General features: G+C 35.9%; 1 protein-coding gene across 1 annotated transcript in view; it reads left to right on the forward strand.

The window, feature by feature from the left end:
• Window positions 1-15134, forward strand: part of CCDC91 (coiled-coil domain containing 91) — a 124823-nt gene extending 109689 nt beyond the window's left edge. Inside the window, exon 12 of the mRNA XM_010575319.1 lies at window positions 15012-15134. Coding sequence (XP_010573621.1) covers window positions 15012-15134 — 123 coding nt within the window. The remainder of the gene's footprint in view (window positions 1-15011) is intronic.
• The last annotated feature ends 6986 nt before the right edge of the window (window positions 15135-22120 follow it).

Below are 22120 nucleotides of genomic sequence, written 5' to 3' on the forward strand. Positions count from 1 at the left end.
AAAAGCAATAAAGCTGTATCATTTTTGGCTGAATTCAGTGTCATGTTTGGGGAACAAAGTTCTGTGTAATGCAACAAAGTTGCATTTAAAAACATTTAATCCTATCTTCTATTTCTGTATCAACTATTTTATTAATTCAGCTTTAAGTTACCAATGCGAAACTTCACGTTACTACAAAACACACCACTGTCTGGCATGTACATACGTGTTACAGGGGTCTACGTATCGATGTCCTGAACCAGCCTGATACCAGAACATCCGTGCCATGCCTGGGATGAACTTGTGACCAACAGGTCAGTGCCAAGAGAGACAGCAGTGATGGGGTCACCGAGAGTTCCTTAGCTCGGTTTCCTGCTCCCTCAGCTGGGCCTGTTTTGTGGCTTTAATAGGATTAAAGAAACATTTACATTGAGGCTTTAGGAACATTTTCACACTGCCCCTTTACCCAACTCAAAGAGTAGTATAAATCCAAAGGATTAAGTAAGGGATTTGTGTAAAGTTGTAGTGTAAGATGAGTTGGTGCACCTGGCTCTCCTTTTCCTCCTCTGTGAATAAGGCATGCTGAAGCAGTGTACTGCTTGTGATACAGAAGCGAGCTTGGCGTTTTTTCCTGAACTTTTAAGTCTCTATAAGCTTTGAAATTATTGTTTCTAAATATTAAAATGAGATGGTAGTTTCTGATGAAGGAATGTAGTATTTCAATCTATAGATCCAATTAGACGTTGTTCTTCAGAGGGTCTTACGGCATTTTTCTGCCACTTTTCAATACTGAAACATGCATTTAAGAGAATTTTTCATTTCCTGGAAATTACAGTACTCTGTCTTTAAAAATGGAAAGGGGAAAAAGTACAGTTCTCTGCCACTTAGGTTCATTAAAATCCAAAGGAAATTGTTAAATAACCAAAATAATAATTTTCAAACTCCTTGAGTAATCATTTATACTGATGAAAGCAATTTAGTTGAAACTACATACATACCTATTGTATGGGTTTTGCAATTACTTCAGAGTAAAACTGCTGGAGCTTGAAATTCTTTACTTAAGTTAAAACTGTTTCTTATATCCTTTTGTGCCTCACTGTATAAATCTACAAAGACCGAGATTATGCCTGTACTCTTTAGTCAGGCAAGATTCCAGCTGAAACTGAAATCAAGTGGTGTTATTGCTGAGAAAATACTGTGCCATCAAAGCCAAAAGAGGAAAAAAATAACAGGATGAATTATAATGTTCAACAGTGAGATGACTGGTTACTACACTATTTTGAAACTATTCTTGTGATTTAGATGTATTGTGATTTTAATCCAATGTGCATCATTATAATTACTTTAAGAGGTGTATCAGTTTTGGATTTGGTCTGCTATCACATCATCATTCAACTTGCCCTGTGGGTATAGACTGTTCACATTAATAAAGATTTGCAGTGTACACTGTACTAATGTCACCCAGATGTATCCATCGGTGGATAGTGGTGCTGTTTTTCACATCATTAGGTGATTAAGCAACACCTGAGGTTCAGGGAAATGCAGCATCTGTCATCCAGGATCCCTCGATTCTGCAAGTATTTGATAAGGAAACAGAAGAGAGACTTCCATACTTCTTTCTGTGGTCCATTAGGAAGGCTGTGTGTGACAGGAGGAAGTGATGCATCCTTACACACCTCCTGTCCCCTCTAAGCGAGGCTCTCCTGTATTATTCCTGATTAATCCTTCAGTGTTATAACTGAACAGTATTTTGTAGTGTACTTCTGGAAATCTGAGAGTTATAACCAGATCATTTGTTTTGAGATTGGTCATTTTGTGTTCTGTACAACTTTCTCAAAATCTGTTTTGAGATTAAGTAGAGAAAAAATTCAGTTCTTAATTAGATGTGTGGAATTACTCATTTTTAATGCAACTTGTGACTCTTGTCCATAGGCATTTTCATGAGAGCTTTAGATTGACTAAGACAAGCTAATTAAAAAAACCCAACAAACAAACAAAAAAACCCACGCAAAAAAAAACCCAGAAAAAACTATGGATCCTAGCGTATGAATGAACATGAATACCCTTATTTTACCGTCCTAGTGAGAAAGTTAGGTCAGCTGTCACTCCTATTAAAACAAAACCTTTATTCGTTTGCTGTCTTCTTTCAAAATCATCTATATGCTTGTAACCAAATTTGTATTCCAATGATTTGTATTTTATTGACATTTTTTTGATTCAGAATTTGTAAGTATGCATAATCAGGTATTTTGGTAACACAGCAGCAGTTATAAATTTTCTTTTTTAAGTTAGTGTAATCCACGTCACTTTGTACAAGGAGCAAAGTTTTATCTATTCAATATGATCAACTGGGATTAATTAAGGCTAAGCAAATTATCCACAGTTTTATTTTCTTAGTCATAGGCCACATTCTTGGCTTTCTGTATGTCCCTGTTGTACCATTCTCTTGGCACCAAGGGGATCCTAAAGAGTCTCAGAAAGTTAATGATGGACGTGCCTCAGGAAGGGCATTTTGTCATCTACCTGCAAGGCTGTCAAACTGCAAGAGAGAAGAGAAGAGGCAATTGTTCCACTCTGCCATTATTGTGAGTTCTCAGTGCAAAGATCAGAAGTTGGGTCAAGGTCTCTTCCATCCCTAGATTTCTGTGATACCATTTTAATAATATTAGAATTGAGCCCCAAAGAGACAAGGACAGAATACAGAAGGCCTTTTTTTCCATTATGTTTCCATGACATGCAAGGACACTCTTGTGGTCTCCAGATTTGTGTTGTGAACATCCAGAGCTCACAAGCATCTTAATTTAAAAACAAACAAACCCCATGGTCTGTAGAATTCCTCTGTCCATGTACCAGGATAGGATAAGCTACAGTAATTGCAGGGTCACCGCAAAGTCCCATTACTTAACGGATTCTCTTGGCTGTATAGCTTTGAGAAGGATCTATTTTTTTTTGTTCATTGCACAAATAGAAGGAGTAGATAATGTTGTGCATAAGGATGGTTTATTCTGTTCCTAAATGTGTTTTTCTACAGTGGAAGAATATTCAGAGTTCAGTGTTTGTTTGGTTTTTTTGTACTGCTTCTCATTTACACCCAAGTCCTTTTATGTGGAGATACTTTACCCTCAGTAGTTTTATCCGCTTACTTTTTTGTTGGGTTTTAGCTGGGGAATTATTGGAAATGTTTCAGAACTGGTTATATGCAGACATTTTCAAGCTATTTTTATCCCAAATCTTGCAGCATCTTTGCTCTTCTTTTATGGTTTTTACCCTTCTGCTGCACTTTGATTTTTTTTTTTTTTTTTAAAAAGTGAATGGGAAAGTTGGCCTTACCATGTGTGTTTTGATGAAATCTTTCCTATTATTATTGCCTGCAGTTGAATTCTTGCAGCAAAGCCAGTGGGATCAAAATTTGAGACTTAGTCAAGTTGTCTATGAAGCTAGAGAAATATGTAAAGAAGTAAATTTTCTTACCTACAGCAATGGTAAGATTAGATGGATGAAGCAACACGATGTGCTTTCCTGTTTACTTTTTGTATTCAAGTCAGCATGAATAATAAAAAGACCAAGCAGTCTTTACCCATGTGTTAGAAATTTAGCAAGATGCTTCAATGACTTTTATATTTTTTATATATATAGTTTATATATATATATATATCTCTGTTATTTTTCTGCTTTGGCTGTAGACTACTGACTCATATTATTTGGTCAAGTGTATTTTTTCCCTCCCTTGCCCTCCCCCTCCTCCCTGCCCAGCTTAGCAAGTTTCTTGTCTTTTTTTTTTTTTTTTAATAATGTAAAATAAGGTATTGCCAAGGTAAAAAACCTACTATTCTATTTGCGGTTGTATGTCCTTGATAATGTTGTTTCACTCCAAAGCGTGAATATGAAGCTGCATCTGGAAAAGAAGAAGAATAGCTAGTCTGATAACCAAAGGAAGCTGCTCTAGGGAATATACTCGTGTTGTTGAGAAGTCTCCACTGGCTGGCAGTTGCAGAATTAATTTGGAGTTGTGTAGAGCATAAAGCCTGCAGTTTATTATGTTTTGCTGATGATTTCTTCCTCCTCCTTTAGAATCTTCTGCTTGTGGTATTGTAAGTGATGACCTGCTGAGAGCCATGGGTGCTCAATCTGTGTATGTTTTGAAACAAGGAGGTCTTGTCTTTGATGACATTGGTTGTAGCTGCAGCTTTATGAAATGCTTCTCCAGCAGCTGTCCTGAATTTTGCTGCAGTAGTTTGGCTTCAAATTCCCAACTGAGGTTTCCAGTAAAATGTGTGTCTCAGTAAAAAGAATTAGCAAAAGCTGCAGTCCTCTCAATACTGAAGGAGTAGTCCGGTAATAAGTGTGGTCTCAAAAATGCCTATCTGAATAGTTTAAAATTAATTTTCTGTTCCTTGAACCTTAATGCTTACTTACTTATTTTAAGGCATATATATGCTTACCACTGACTTAATGCTAAATTTGTCACAGATTCACTGCAGGCTGATTTTCCTTGTTGAACTTCCCCATGTGAATACATCAACTTTAATCTGCAGTGGTAATTTTAGGAAGATATCTGTATGTCATGTGATATCATCTTTGCCAATGCCTTCAAGTATATCCTATTTCATCCTGTTGCATCTTATACTTAAAGTTTCATTAAAATGAAAACTGAAAACCTGACTGTTAAATCAAGTGTTCCTCAAAACTAAGAGGTTGGATTTTTTCTCATGCTACTTCAGTGCGTACCAAATTCCAGTGTGTTGTTAGGGAACACATTGCTTTAGAGATAGCTAGTGGCATATAGTATTACAATTTCACAGGAACCTTCAGATAATCATGACATAACTCCGGTATCCTTGATATCTAAGTAGAATAACTAGTCTGACTCCTTACGTTATCTGTAGTTTCAGCTTTCTATATAACATTGGTTTTCACCTCCCAGTCTAAAACAGTGATTCTCTGTGATGTGTATTATTAACCACCTGTTGTATTTCTTCTTGGAGGCAATTGTGCTCCTGGTGAATCTCCTATTAATGAAGAATCACATTAGATACAGTTATTTAGAAAGCAGTCATGGCAATGGAGTAGCAGTTACACAACTGTGGAAAGATTTATCCTATGGTTGCCCAGCCATGCACATTATTAGGATATTTTTTTCAGTTTGTATCCACTGCAAACACTTATGATGCAATGATTATTTCTATTTTACATACTTATTCCCTGATAGTGTGAAATACATTCTCACAGTAATAAAAAATACTGTTCTTATTATTGCCTTTCTTTGCTGTTTGCTTTTCAGTTAGGCTTAATTAATCCAGTTCTGTAGATATCATCTTAATACTGCAAGGCAATTCTGTGAGCATGACTCACCCATCAGATAACATTTTTTATTTGGTTTGATAACAATAGCAATTTTTATATGTAGGAAGATTGCTGTTGCTTTTAACTAGACATGCTTACCCTGGATTAATTTGGAACATATATGCATACTGACAAATGAAACAGATCTTTGGTACCAGATCTAGCACCCAACTCTGCACTCAGGGCTTTTCAGGAAGCATAGTCTGATAGTCTTCAGGCACATTCCTGGAGATCTGGTAATTTGTGGTTATGAAGCTCCACAGAAGCCTGTGTAATCTCTGCCAAGTCATTTGTAGCCATATTAAAACAGCATGTGATGGTGCCTAAGACTGACTTGGGTACTTAAAACAGTTCAAGATTTAAAAAAAAAACCAAACACTATTAAGGACTTCCACCCTCTATGAGGACTGGGAATATGACAGGCTGGGATAGAAAGCAGTCTGAGTTGCTTACAAATCCTTTAGGTGCTGTTGTATGTCTCTAGTTCCTTCTTCCATACAGGAGGAGGTGATCTGATGAATTTGGCCCTTTGTTACACTGTGATTATTATTCTGCTTTATGCCTACCTTGTGGGGACTGTAATCTAGTGTATATCAGAAGCTATACAGACACTTGCCAGAAGCAAATGCTAACCATTTATCATTTAGAGATTTTGCAGACACTGCTGAGTTCTATGCTGGGTAGAATCAGGTCTTGCTCAGGAAAGACATACAGCATAGATTCACTCGCATGGCTCCATTTGTAAAACAATCATAATAGCATTCATAGAAGCATAATGAGAGTTAAGATGCTGAGTATCAACAGGAATAACATAAAAATATTTTGAATAAATAGGGGTTGATCAGTATCTCTGTGCTTCATGTCCATCTCAGATAATTTCTTGCCTTTTTTTTTTCATTCTCATAACTAGTAGAAAATATCTTGCCCAGAGGAAAATATGAATTGGTCCTGTGTGACATCACACGTGGGAAGTTGGGTTTATCTGAAACCAGCCCAGTACAAGCCAGTGTTACTCAGCCTGTAGTCTAGAAAACATTAGAAGCATTCTGCAAAATAATTCCCTGTTCTACTTGGTCATTAATTCAAATATATGCATTTGTCATTTAATGTGCAGGTAGCAAATTTAATTGTTTTGTTATTTATTTAAGTAGTGGAACTGAGCTTTGCTTTCCTAATTTTTAAGTAGTGTATTTAATACTCTTCAGTCATTATACAAGAGAAGGATACAAGGTGGTGATATAGGTTGTTGGTTTTTTGTGTTGTTTTTTTTTTTATTTAGAAAGACAAGCAGGACATATTGACACTGAACATGTTGGTGTGTTTTAGTAGAGGTTTCCTCATAAGAGGGAACCAGAAATGGCAGAGTGCACTCTGTTTGAATGCCTGTAAATAGAAGTGAATTTTAACAACTTCACAATTGCCTGTAGCTTTCATGTCAGCATTATAAAATCCTGTGACCTTGGAAAGAACAGTCAAAGGCTGTGCGTATCGAGAGATGCACAGTGGCATGTCACTCCTCAACAGAGTGGAGGAAGGGAAAGATCAGTATTAAAAAAATCTGACTTCCTTCTTGTATTTAATCAGCATTTCCCATGCATCTGATATTAAGCCATAAGGAAGACACTTGTTTTCTACAAGTTCAACAAGTTTTTGCAAAAGCTGTTGTTCTGGAAACCTTTAAAAATTAATGAGATTTCTGTCCACACAATATATGTGGGAGACTTGAATAGTGGGAGAGGCCCTACAGTGGTCAAAGTTTTGCCTGCATCCAAAAGTTTGCAGCTTCAGGCCCTCAATTTGTAAGATTATGTAAGTGCGTTTCATCGTGTAAGATATTCAGATGCTTAAGTACTGTTTGCATATATTTCTGTATTTTTGTCTTAAGTATGTTGAATCTGATTGCTAGACCTATCAGCAATTATAGTAGCAATTATGGTAACTCTGTAAATAACTTGGTTGAGGAATCCTCTGTTCCTAATCTGCTAAGTAGGTAGGTCACCCCAGAGGTTGCTCATGTGTTTCTACGCATAAATATTTCCATTATTATTTTTGTGGGCTTAGATAATGCCCATTTTTCACCTTCTACAGTAGTCTGAACAGGTGCTGCAACTGGTTTTAGTTCCTTTATGCAGTCAATCTGGTTTCCTTGTTTGAAAGCAAATTTCCTTCCCTTATTTATAGGAAGGAAAGTTTAGTATTTTCTTACATTCCTGTGTCCAGCTGGGAGACAGTGGAGATTCTGAGAGGTTTGACAGGGTGTTTTCCCACCACCTTCAGCAAACTAGGCAAATCTGTTTTAAAGATGTGTCCAACATATGGTATTATTTTAATGGTTTCACTGATCAAGTTCAGAGCATAAAATCCTTAAGGTTTAGAAGTTGCAGCATTATTTATTTAAGGAGAAAGAAACATTTTCACATGGCAATATAATTTATTAAACATCACTCTTTCCTAGAGGTTCAGTCTTGAATGCTGATGGCTTTCTAATGTGTAGCAGATACTTTATAAATTACAGCCATGAAGAACCTTGTTTTTATATACTTAGTAAGTGTTATCAATAGTAGAAATTCACAGGTGGACAGACAAAAATGTCCTGTTCTGGGATTAACTCTAAAATAAGCTCTACTACACATATGTACCATATGGATCTGTTTTCCTTCTCATCCATTATAGAAATGAGAGGAAGTAGTTCATTGTTTCCTCATCCAACTCTCAGATTTGCAGGTTCCTCAAGGTAATAATTTTTTTATATGGTCTATTTAATGTGCTAGGGAATTTTTTAAAGCCTTCTGTTGAATCTGTGGGGAGAAGTTCATGTTAGTGCACTGGGAAAGAGTTCTGAGCCCATAGTTTTACTAGAAGATATAATCACATAGCTGAAACTCTGCAACTATGGAATTTTTCAGAATCATGTCAGGCTCATTCAATACTGTGGATTAGTTGTGGGGAAAAAAAGCCCAACAAAACCTATACATCATAAAAATTGTACCAAGCAAACCCCTCATCTTTGACTTTTCCTCAAAGAAGGACATCTACTGATCAAAATATGAGAAGACATTTATGAGTCTATAATTACACTGTGATGTTCTGTGGAGCACTGGGTTTGTTAGCCAATATCCAGTACAGTACATACGAAGAATCCTAACACTAAATTGCGATAGTCCATTTCAGTGCATTATTGCACACCATGAATGGGGGCAGGAGGAGCCTGCAAAAGCTACGGTTTTAATCATACAAGAAAACCAATAATTTTTCAGAAATAATTTTTTTCTAAAAATGTTTAGAAAGTGGCTACGGATTTAAAATGCGTTCCTTAATCCACTTAGCATTGAAGTTCAGACCATTGTTCAGAAAGACCATAACTGTATTTTATAGTGCAGATTGATGCTAAAAAGATTTAAAGAAAATACTACCTATTATTAGAGATGTACATATAATTAGGCCAAACAGAAATAACTAAATGTGCATTCAGTTGTGACATCAATGGTTGACTCTAAGCAAGCAGTTGCATTACATCCGGATTAACTACTCCATGAGTGACCCAGTATATTTTTAACATCATATTGGCTATGTGGAATGAGTCCTGCACAGAGGAAAGACTGCCACTGACAGGATTTTTTAGTAAATTACTTATATGCATGAACAAGTCAAGAGTTATAGTAAGTTCTTCCTTATATTTAACTAAAGTATATTCTTGATTCCACTAATTTCAAAGGGACTTGAATTTTTTTCTTCTAGTCCTTCATTATTAAATAGGTAAATATTTAGAAAAGCAGTCTTTCATCATCAACGCTGTTGACTAGTATTCTGTTCTCCATAGACACATCCACCTAAGTGTTGATCAAACAATGCTAAGTTAGAACTATAGAATAAAATGAAAAATTATTCCAGAGTCTTTTCACGGAAGAATGTAAGTTCACTTTATTGTTAATTTAGGCTTATATTAGTTTTCTGCTAAGATGAGGACGTATAATGAAATTATTAAAAAAATCATAATCTGAAGTAAGTTTATCATAATTCTTTCATTTATATTTACTGTTTTTTCAAAAAAAAAGTAGTTAGTAAATTCATATAATAGAAAACCATATGGAAAAATAACCAATAGCAATTAGTTATAGTGTGCAAACAGCGAATAGACAAAGTTTTGGTATATTTATCGATAATGAAAATAGAGAAATGAAGACTAAATAAAAGAAGATAAACTTTGACAAATATTACAAAATCTCAAGTTGCTTTTACCTACAATGTTAAAATGTCCCTTTTTTCTGAACATTACTTAGAAAGGGCACAGGAAAGATGGAGGATTGCTCATACTGCTAGTCCTTTGAAAATTAATGTAATGATGCCATGATGTCTATAAATAATTACTTGTGGCTAATCAATATTCAACTTCAAAGAATGACCTTGGCAATGAATCCTATTCAACAGCTAACAAGCAGCTACTTGTAAACACTAAATAAATGGAAAGCCTTTATATCAGCCTCACTAATCTAGACCTGCCAAACTCAATCTTCGGAACACATTCTCTTACACATCAATCTTGTGTGTTTTCCATTCCCCAAAACATTCATTTTGCATTTGAAATTTCCTGTCTTTGCATGAACATGATTTTCTTTGAGTGACAAGGATACTTTTCAGGATTTGAAGTCTTCCCCCACTGACCTCCCCCTTTATGGATGAATGTGAACATATATATCACTGTGCTAGAATGTTTTCTTGATGTACTTTGCACGAGTTTCATAAGAAATCAGCAGGACTCAAAAGCTGATTTCTGATTTTACGATCTTTAAGGAAAAATGCTCTGCTTCATTAAATTATAATGGCTTGAATATTTTTTATTTATTTTACAGTGTACATATGTGTGATCAACTATGAAAAATACCATTAATAAAGTTAAAATTGAAAACTTTTTACTCAACATCTTTGCTCTTTTTTAATCCCTGGTCGTTGTATTTGTTGACTCTCATGATAAAAAGAAGATTGCATCTTTTACTCATGTCAGTATTACAGAGCCAGAATAGTGAGCTGAATTGCATTTGAATACATTAATCATCAGATTCTCATTTGAGGTACAGGTAAATTGTTCAATACATATTTGTGTAAATGGAGCTACCGTTTTCTACAGCTACAAGTATATTAGGTATTGGAAAACAGTATTATCTGAGAAATAGTTTTGGAAATTACACAGTTAAACATCTTACTGTTTATACAAAAGGGAAAATTGAAGAGCCATATGTAACATTAATATTGCTTTCTTCACTTCTCTGGGTGAACTTCAGGCCACAGTGAGATTAATAATGCAACATAGCTTTACTATGGTGAGATCAGAATTTCATCCTTAAATCTTCAGTGCTAAACCTGAAGTTATATTTTCCATAAGATATTTTATTAGTTACTAGTAATGGATAATATAATTCTGACATACAGTAGTTAGTTATAGAGTTCTGACTGCGTTTCTTTTCTAGCAATTTGAAATATTTAATGGTTTGGAGAATATTTAGTAGAAGCAGCTAAGCATATATGCCATGAAAAATATATCTATTTGCAGGTAGATACTACAAGGGGAAAATATGGAGGATGTACATGCTCAGTTATTTGTGTAAGAAACTATTTTCTACTTTAGGCATCGGCCATGTAGACTTTCATTCCATTTTACAGAAGATTTGAGCTGTGTGATAAAAGCTAAGAAAATGCAGAGCTAAGAATAATTGCTAACTTTGATTTGGGCTATGGGTTTATGAAATGATACAGAGGAAGATGGATTGACTTAAAGTAAAATAGAGCAGCCCAGGATGAAAGCAGTCACCTGGTGGCAGTATTCTGCACACTTATGTGTGAGCCTTCCTTTTAATTTCCCGCGTCAAATTCTTGCATCCAATGATAGGAGTTCTGCTGAGGCCTATGCCTCCCTTCAGGGCATGCCTTGCGTGGCTAAAAGGCACGTCATTCTGGGTGGTCTGGGGGTATGTCTGAGGCAGGATCCCACAGGGAGTCTCATCCACTAATCTTTGGCCAAAAGAATGGTGGAATCACACTTGGACCTTAAAAGTAGACTGAAGGTTTAAACAGAAGGGAAAAAACAGCAGTGAATGTGTTAGAAGGTCCCACAAGAATCAGCTCATTTTTGGAAAATGAATGTGTCTCAATTTTTGTGGGAATTTCAGGAGTGGCATAGGACCCTATGGAGTTCAGGAGCTGCTGTTCCATATCTTATATCGCCAGTTCCTCAGTAGGTTACATACAAGCACATAGAGAGGCAGCCTCGGGTTCATTAAAAAAAAAAAAAAAAAAAGGCTGTATAGAGTTAAAACGATACTATTGAGTAACGTAAAACAATGAAGTTCAGGAACATTAAAACTTTGAGCTAATTAAAGCTGCACCAATAGAACACAATAACACAATGTACAAAATTGAGAACTTTGAGTGGATAGATTTCATGTGATGGAAGAGAAACATTGATTAGTAGTAACAGTGGTGGTGTGATGTAGAAAATTGCCCTCTCATGGTAGATCTGGACCAACACGGTGTATTTTTCAGTATCTATAGAATGAGAACAGTTGGGTTGGGTTGGTTGTGAATGCTCCATCCCTAATACGTTATTCATTCTGATTACATTTGCATATGAGTCACATTCAGTTTGAATTTGCCAGATGTCCATTTATGTTTGTTTAAATAATGAGATCATTCCATAAAGTGAACAAGACCTAAAAATACAGAGGGAAGGCTGTTTAGAAAAACAAGATTTAAAAAGCCTTGCTTACATATTTTCACATCTCGTGGTATATTATGCAAGCAGAAGCACAGCAATGTTAAGGCACTGTTCAAAAAAAATGTGTCCATTGCTAACACTTCATTAAACGATATATAATAAAGCTTCATTGGATTTGTTTCTATTTCCCAGTCAATTTCTCCATTAATGGGAATGTTCTCCTTCTGAATACATTCAAATGTACTGTTTTCAAAGCCAGCATCATTTTGCTGCTGCTTGTTTTGTGTTATGTGAAGATCCCAAGTCTTTCCAAAGTGTTTTGTCATTTACTGTAGCATGGAAGAATTTTAAAATGTACTGCTCAAGGCAAAGCTTATACATAAACTGAGCAGACAAGGGGCAACTGAATTCTGAATTTTTATGTTATTGAATTTACATAAACTTTTAACAAGCAATAAACTTTTCTTATGCACAAAGGGAGACTACTAACTAACCACTTGAGTTCAACAAAGACTCCTCAAATGTGTACTTAATTCATTTGAGACTTTAAAAATCTTTCTCAAGCCTGAAGAAATTATGTTTTTTTCATATTGCAGCCAATCACTACACACATTAAACATTTACATTAGTACGTGGGAAATAAATTTAACCGTATACAATTTGAGATTGCTGCCTTGGTAAAGAAAGTTAACAGCAGCATATCGGAACACACATCTGCTGAGCTACTTTGATCTCTTTAAAGCAGAATGTGCAAGGAAAGGCTGCAAGAAAAGAAAATGGAGAGTTTAGCCAAAGCTCTTGGTCAAAGCTCAATAAAGGACTATCTAGATGATATAATATACAATAAAAGGAAACCACTGAAAATCAGTTTCATGCTAAGCTCCTCCAACTGATATATCTACCAGAAGCAACAGAATTTGATGACATAATATGTTTAGAGAAAGAGGTTTCTCATGTTCGTTCTTAAGACGTAACAGATGATATTATGTGAATTGCACTATATCTGCCCATTCCCCAGAGAAATATGCGTCACATGCACAAAAACATCTGCAAGCTTCCCCATGCAAAATGTCCTTTATATATTGGACCAGAGAAGAGGAAGGAGGCAAGACAGCTTTCAAATCAGAAGAAATGCACCATCACAACAGTGTGTTTAGGTTGTTCATTTGTTCCAGGCTGTCTTTTCTAGATACAGCTTCTCTAGAGTTTAGTTTGCTGTTTCCAAGTCTTTCATTTTCTTGTTAGTAGCAGCTGTTACTTAAATATATCAAGAGCAGACTTTTCTGAAATTTATTTGAACTAGATCTGCTTTAAAATCTGTTGTAAATCAGTGGGCTAGGTTCACATCAGGCTATGTATGGAGCACTAATGTCTGCTTTTGGTAAGACATGCAAAAATTTGCGCAACAGCTGGAAATTTGCAGTAGAAGTACCAGCAGACATATTATTGAAAGAGAGTTTTATGATTGTGTGGCTTCTAGAAAATATGTGTGTGTTCTGCTTGTGACTAGATTTGACGCATTTGTCTCTGTTGAAACAAAATGCCAAAATATTCAAACTCCCAGAGCCTGGTTTTGCATGTTAGAGGAACTTAAAGAGCAGCAAAGCACAGGGTCATAAAAATGTTTCCCTTTGTGTATTCAATCACGGCACTGCAGCTGTACACTGAGTGCATTTTCAAAGTGAAGTGGGAAGGTATCACTAACTTTGCCTTGCGTTCTGTATTACCATTTTTAAAAAAGTGTATCTGTTATAAAACAAAATGTCCATTCAGGTGACTGTTAGAACAACTAGCTGGCCTGCTGAATGATAAGCATATATGTGCAGAGAGATACCACAGGATCGGAGTTTTTGTTGAAAGCGATAATTAAAGCTGTGAGTGCTAAATACATGAGGCACAATACATTTTTTTGAAAAAATATGGCCATTTGCAGATGACTGGCACCAGCCTGCTAGACTAGTTGCTCTGGTCTGCTAGGGCCACGTGGCCTCACATTAGCATTTTGCTGGTGTTAGAGTTCAAGACATTGCTTATGGTCTTGGGCACAACAGTTTGACAGAAGTGCAGAGCTGGACTTCTTCCAAATTCCCTTACTTCCTTTCTCTTGAGTGTCATAACTTTTATGTCCTATTTGCCTTGTACCTTTCAGTCTCACCCTGTGTCATTGTTATATATGTATTTAGTTGAATTTGTGGCTGATGAAAGGGTAGTCAAGTTGAAGACATCTTTCAGTTGTAATATTTGTTTGACATTTGAACTTTAAAATTCAAATGAAAGGAATTCTGCAGTGCATTTTATTTATTAATGTTATGGTGTTAAGAAAAATCAAATACCTTTTGGTAAACCATATTTTTACGTCATTTATATGACACAACCTACCAGGTCTTTTTATTGTGTTCTTATCTCTTTTGGTGGGGAAGAAAGGGCCGTTGTATTTACTGCAAGTAAGGATATAGTTCACATCACTTGACAGTAGGGGACTCCAATAAAAAGTTGGAATAAACAAAGTAAGCAGAAAATATTACCACTTTTCCTCTGGGAACTATTTAAACGTGCTACCATTTAAATTAACAGTAGATTTTGAACTTCTGAATACGCAGTTGTATGTAGTGTTCATTTTAAAGCAGAAGCAGTATCTTTTATAAAAGCAACAGCTGCAATTTTAAAAGATGCTGTGGGGATTTATCTAGTGTGGCAGCTAGGCTGTTTAGCTCTTTCAAATTTTTGGGGTAGAATTTGACAGCTGTTGGAAAGTTACTTTTAATATATTTTATTATGAAGAAACTCAAATACTCCATTAAAAAGTTGTTACTAAATTGTACGCATAGAAGTTACTTAGGTTCTTTTGTTGTTGTCGCATTTGGTTGTTGAATTTTTGTTGTTGAATATGGTTGAATTTTGGCTGACAAACCCTGGCATTTATTTCCAGATTTTATTAAAGCTGATCTATCTTTTTTTATTATTATTATTATTTCAACAGCTTGATCAAGTTGTCCGTCAGAGAAATCTGCATAGTTTGGAACTTTTCCTCTCATGTGCACAGAAACAGTTAGGCGTTTTATTAAAGGAAGAGCCAACCACAACAGAGGAAAACGGAGACTGACATTCTCAGTACTGCTGATACAGTGTGGTTTGTGAAGCTGCAAGTCTCAATCCAGCAAATGACAAATACATTCTAATCTTTTGGGATTGTATCATTGATTCAAGATTGATCTGAAACTATGCTTGATAGAAGTATTTGTGGATGATGTTCTTTTATTTATTTATTTATTTTACTCCTATTATCAGATTGCAAATATGGGAGGGGAAAAAAATCCCTGGAAAGAATTGTTTTTATTTATGATTTTTCTTTCATTATATTTTCTAGTAGCCCATGATTGAAGTTCTAGATAACTGCAGGAATGATGAAAACGTTTCCCTGTTATGTCTGGTTTAAATTTGGCATCATGCATTGATGTACTTTATCAGTATTTTTGATATTTTAAAAGATGGAGAAAAACATTTAATTGAATATAGATACAAACCCGTCTCTACTTCCAAAGTACATGCCCAAGTGCATTGCCTCAGGTGAGCCTGAGGAGCTTCTTATTTCCTACTACTTTTGATGTGTAATGGAAGAATCAGTACTGAAACGTAACAGTGTTGACAGGCATTTCTTTAGTCATTTATAAACAACTCCAGCTCTGGTAATAGAAAAGTTTAAAAACTAAACAGTGCATCTTCTTAGAGTAGTGCAAAAAATTGCCATAACCGATGTATAGTATGTATTTTATTTCTGTTTTACAAAGCTAGTTTGATTCCAAAAGTCGTTTTCTCATGCAAGTACGATTAATGTGACTGACCTCAGTTTCAGGAAGAAGATGTATGTAATTATGTGGAGGCTGATACTGCACTGCTTCAGTGGAATTTCTGACAGAATAAGGAGTGCAATTTGCTGACCTCAGATGCCCTTTCTAAACCCAGTGAAGGAAGTAGAAAACTCCCCACTGACATTCTTGGACTTTGCATCAAGTCATAGGTCTTTCTAGTCTTGCTAACGACAGCATGGAGGGGAATTTCTGTGCCTATGCTCTATTGATTGTAGATTTGGGGCATTAGTTATAAAAGAGTTCTGAATGAAATAAGGGAAAATAAATGCTCACACTTAGGAACGTAAATAAACTGAGAATGATATCTCTTGTGGTGAGCTTGTGATTCAATGGGGGACCTATGGGCATTTTTTAATGTCGTTCTTGTTATTCAGTAGTGTTTTGGGTTTTTTTGTTTGGCTAGGGTTTTTGCATCAGCAGTCACTTTTCAAAAATTGCTTTTTTATAGCAATAAGGAAACACTAAATGGTTGCGTATGTATTTGGCAGTATGAAATATGTATTGCAGAGAGTTTAGGGTTTTATTTAAATCTTTTTCTGTGCTTCGTTTTTGTAATCAAAACCAAAGGTTTTGTCTTCTGTATGTAAACGTTCCCTGAAGAAGTAAATCTGATTTTCCTAGATGATGACCTCAGCCTACAAATGGATGAAAATCCAGTCTTCTTTTTGATATTTCTTGATTGACCGATCAGTTTCCATTTCTTCTGGCAGACCAAAAACTACTTTTGTGTTAATGAGTTGCCTACTTATTTATCGTTCCTAAACCAGTGAAATTCTTGTCTTTGTCAACTGCACCAAAGGTGACACAGGTGTCCACGTGGTTTTTTTTGGAAAGTAGAGGCAGTGTAAAATAAAATTGGTTGTCTAGTGCTGTCTCAAAATCTATGTTTAATTGTGGAAATGTGGTATGAGCAGATTCCTAGATGAACTTCAACATTCTTGTTTTTGCTTCTAGGCCTGTACATGGAATAGTATTCTATTTTACTGAAGACCTCAAAGTGTTCCCTATCAAAGCCAGAGCCTTAGCAGTATATCAGCATTCTCCTATTAAAGAGTTCTGTATCCTGACTTGCAACAATATGTAAAAGCACTTGTTGGAGAAGCTTATGACTGGAGTCAGTAAGATTTCACTGGCAACTATGGTATGTCTTTCCCATTAGAACATCACGTGTTCTTTAATCTCAGTTCTTGAATATTGTGATTGACACAGAGAACTGTGGATATTTTTTTCTTACCTTTGACAGTTTTAGTCCTTTAAGCTTTTTCTCTACCCTGCAAGCAAAACTGCAGAATTAGACCACAGACATACAAGATCAGATTGGGAGCTTGGGTTACATTCAAAACTCCCAAGTCTCAGAGAAGAAATTTAGTTACCCAGCAGAAAAAGACTTATCCAGTATGTGAGCTTTGGAGTATGCAATAACCTCCATCTTCTCCACATTGCATCTAAAGCTTTAAAGCTTAGTTTTGTTTTTCATTATTGCTGTCTAACCATAGGAGAATAAAGTTTTGTGGGAATTTAGGAGCAGGGAAGGCAGGGAGAAGTTTGCAAAACCCAGTCTAGCTCCTAGAAGGTGTCATCACGGGGCGGGGGGGGTTGTTCTTTTTTATTGCTACATACAGACTGAAGGATGACATATAAGAGAAAATAGTATGTTCAAGGCCTACAGGGTAGAACTTTGCCTGCCTCTGAGGCATGGCTGCTAGTGTAACAATTTTGGCAAGACTGATATGTAATGGGAGGAACAAGAAGCCGTAGAACTAATCCTTAGAATTGAAATGCAAGAACTAAAATCTTCAAGCTAGTGAGACTGCAGCCTAGAACATCACCAAAGCTCATATAATATATATGTTATATATATATATGACTGTGTACTTTATATTAGAAATAAATCACAAATCTTGTTATGTAGAGATGTATTTTAAACAATCAGTTGTGTGTATTAAAAGTTACCTAAAAGACAGGGTAACAGTAGATCCAGTGTATATAAAGGTGTCTTTCATTGGTGTCAGTCAGGCCCATTCTGTTTTAACACTTCTACTTGATGGTCTACAGCAGAGAAGATCAGAACAGTGAAGTTTATAACTAATAGTTTAATAAGTTAATACTGAATATTGTGATATCATACGGTCCTACACCCTACACATTTATGTTATATTTCTGTATGTTTCTGTTCACTCCCTATCTGCTTCCATTACAGAATTCTAGATTAGGTCTGAGACTATGTGTGTACAAGTCATTAACAAAGAAGAAATCATTTACCATACACTTTTTGTACGCTGTCTATAGTTAAGATATGGGAATATTTGAATTTTTGCCTTGCTCTAATAATCTCATTGACAAATGACGCTTGAATTCCTTGAAGCATTGCATTCCTTTACTCCGTCATAAGAAGGCAGAACAAAGAAAAAGCAGTAGTCATTCCAGAGGCTGAGATTGCATTAGTGTTTTGAGATTTTTGTGCATCTTTACATTGGCATCTGATCAAAAGTTGCCTCATGTCCTGCCAGCTCAGTAAATGGCAATGTTAATTCCTGACTGTCTGAAATTATCCATGGAGACATGACCTTAAAGAGCCTGATTTCTCTTCACACTGAAACTCCCTTATAGCACTCTAGACCCTCCTCTTCTACTGTGTGTTTTCTATCTCCACATATTTGAACTTACAGATTTTTTCCCCACCCCTTGGATGGAGGGAATATGTGATAAGATCTCATCTTGTTTCCTACCAGGAAATAGCCACTGATAAAAATTGTTCATCAAGGGGACAGATACAATTTATGCTCACTTTCAGATCACGTACAGTGTCAGTGGAGTTATCAAATGGACTTAGTGCAAATGTAAAATGAGCTGGATTGGATACCCAATCTAGCTTCCAGCTAGTTAGCTTTCTTGATGCCAGATGGGTAGGTGTTAAAGCATAGAGCATAGCATGGTCTAACAAGCCATTTACATCTTTCCCCAGCTGCATTGCAGCCTACACCGAGCTACCTGAAATACAGTTTCCTTTAACTGGTTTAGGTACTGTAAACTTTCTTGCAGGAGTGACTAACGTGTGGATGAGATTGTCTTAAAAATTTTTACATGGCCGTTCTGAATATTATATAGAAATATTTTATAACACCTGTGGCATTCCTTTTTCATCAATGGTTTATAAATGTGCCAAAGTAACGTTGGTCTGGAAAACACTTTTTACATGGGTATAATTTGGGCCTTCAATTCACTTCAATGTGCTTGCAGGAACTGACAAAACAAATGTTTTCTTTTCTGTGATCTGCCCAAGAATATTGTTCTTCTAAGGCTTCAAGAATCAATGGCTTACCTGCTAGAATAGCTTAAGCACAGTTTTCTTTATTAATTTTTAAGGCTACATAAAACTAATAATACTGCTGCTGAATTAGAGTCACATTTGAACAGTTGAACATCATGGGGAAACCATCCCAGTTGCACTCCCTTTGGCTCAAGTTTTGTATTTGCCTTTGAAAGCATATGCTTTGTTAGCTAAAGAGAAGCACTGAGGTATATAGACGTCTCACTGTAGACATTACCTAAGCAGTTCACTTGCCATGGTGATGCAGTAGCTAAAAATGCCCTCGTCAAAGCTCCCTCATACGTAGAGGAAAAGTTCAGTCTTGCTTTATGCCATTTGTCACAGATAGACATTTGCCACATGGTAGGTTATGGTGTTTACATTTCTGTGGGATGCGTTGCTAGCATTACATTATAAAGACCTATCAAAATATAGAAGAAAGTGATGAGAGTCAACTGTAGGTGCTTGTGACAACATAGTATTTAGCAACACAACATAACGATGATTTTTTTTATTCATCTTGTTTATTGTATAGTGTGTATTTTAAACTCTTGTTTATTGTATAGTGTGTATTTTAAACTTGTTTCACCTTTCAGTGATACAACATTCCTGTGATAATAATAATAACAATAATTTCCTGTGATAGATGTGGTATCAGTATTTTATCCACATCTTAGATGCTGTGTAATTATAATAATTTTAATATGCGTCAGAGATTCATATTTGTTTATATTGCCTGTAATTCCTCACATTTCAGACTTGCTAAACCGGCATTTTTTAGATGCTTTCCATTGTCTGGTGTGGATAATACAATACACAAAGAAAGTATTATTGAATAAACACTCAAGACTATTCTACTTTTTCTTCAGATGGCATTTTTAAACAGTTTGACAGCGAACACTAGTAAAAAAAAGAGACATGTATTAGTACACATCCTAAAAATACAAAATGCTACAAATTTGTGTCTTTTTTTTTTTTTCCAGATTTGGTAATAAGTCTGTATCAATAGATATAGATCACAATCAGGTGGCAAGTCATTGGCATTCATTCTCTTTCTTCAAGTTAAAGTATTTTGTCTTCTCACAAAAGCCAAAGGGATTTGCACCTCTCTGAGTTTAAAAGAGGAGCTTGACTTAACCGATCCCCTCCACAGGATAATGGTAGGAGGCCCTTTAGCCAAGGGAGAAACAGAATTGTTTTTGCTGAGTGAACTTTGAAGGATGTTTCAGTTCTTGTACTACTACCAAATTAGGGCATCAGTTAAGACTTCACGTCGATCTTGCTACATAAATTTTCTGAAAGATAGCTGGTCATGATGATACATGGCCAGGTCTCTATTTTTGTGGCAATGATTTTAAAAATTCCATTACTTAAACATCCCGCTCTTTTATTGTGACTGTAGATTACATATTTGGAGAGTGATTGTGAGGCTCTGGCTCCCAGGAAGTCAGGAGGAGTTCTGCTGTTGCTTATTTCCAGCTCAAAATTTCATCTTCCCTCACATTTTTTGCAATGCAACTACAATGAATATAATGCACACAGCTTTGTCATGGTATGGTTCCGGAAATGTACCAAGAAGTTGTTTCAAGAGGAGATTTCATGATCAGTTCTTTAAAGAAAATGTCAGCATTTGTTCTGTATGTGGTAGAGTCGGGAAGGGAGATAGGCTGTTGGCTGAGACCTTGGTGAGGGGATACGTGTGTCTCATTAGGACTATACTACTGCTAAGAAGAATGTATTTTCATATTCTCATTAAAATAAGTTGCTTCTCCCTTGGTGCATCACAACTAATAGTAACTCTGTAGTATTCCCTACTGAAATGCCTAGAAAAAACACATTCGGTTGTATCAACAAAATCACTATCACAGAGACGTAAATCAGTGCATTTTAGTATCAAGTTTGACAGTAGTGGAAACATGAAAGTAAATGTAGGCTGCTATTTGTGCTATTGTAGGTAAATGTGAGGTGCTATTTCAACTGACTGATGAAGTTTACAGCTGGATAGTAGTTTGATAAAAAACTGGATGTATCCTGATAAGTTTGTGAGAGTTAGAGAGTCATACAAATGAGAGCACCTTGCTTTTTTTTATGGATCTTTGTTAGAAGGAGTTGAAATCTGTCCTGGAGTGTCAGTGGCCAACGATTTCAGCGGTTCCCTGAATACAACAGAACTGCATTTGGTCTGTTTGAAACGATAACATTGACATTGGAAAGCATGATTATTTCAGCAAACTGTCCATATACAATTTTCCAACTCTTGTGTCTTTAAGGGGTTTTCGTGTGTTTTTCATGTGTTCCCTGCCCTAGGGCAAAAGGAACAGTGTTTTCATAAATGTTTATGAGTGTGATGGTGAAACAAAAGGAGGAGTTGTAAGCTAGGTGGAATTTATTTTCTCCATACTCTTTTGGTAGTGAGGGCAAGGATATTTGGAAGAACAGCAGTTCTCTAGATGCAGAAAAAACAAAATAATAGTATTGTGGTTTATGAATTGAGAGGGATTTGGTGAGGAAGAAGAGACAAAGAGGTATTCTTTTATAATGTGAACTTTGTGGTATATTAAGAGCAAGAAAAGGTGTGATTTCACAGAATAGAGAGGGATGACAGGTTCAAATGACAAGTGCAGACAGGAGGTTCTGAAACCTTTAGAAATCACTCATCTAAACCTACAAACTTTTCAGATGTAAACAGCAAAATGAGTCAAGAAAATAAGAAAGGTGAAGACTTCCTGTGCAGTTTAAAGAGTAATTGGTTTCAGGACTCAGAACTTCTCAAGCTTAACAGTGGTTTCTGTCAGGACCTGGACAATTTAACCAGAAGGTCTCTTCTCTCAGAAAATAGTACTACATAAGAATCTGTACTTCAGAACAACATCCAAAACCTCAAAATAAAATAAAAGTTTATGCTTTGTA

The sequence above is a fragment of the Haliaeetus leucocephalus genome, unplaced genomic scaffold, assembly GCF_000737465.1.
Source record: "Haliaeetus leucocephalus isolate CR32 unplaced genomic scaffold, Haliaeetus_leucocephalus-4.0 Scaffold473, whole genome shotgun sequence".
Lineage (NCBI taxonomy): Eukaryota > Metazoa > Chordata > Aves > Accipitriformes > Accipitridae > Haliaeetus > Haliaeetus leucocephalus.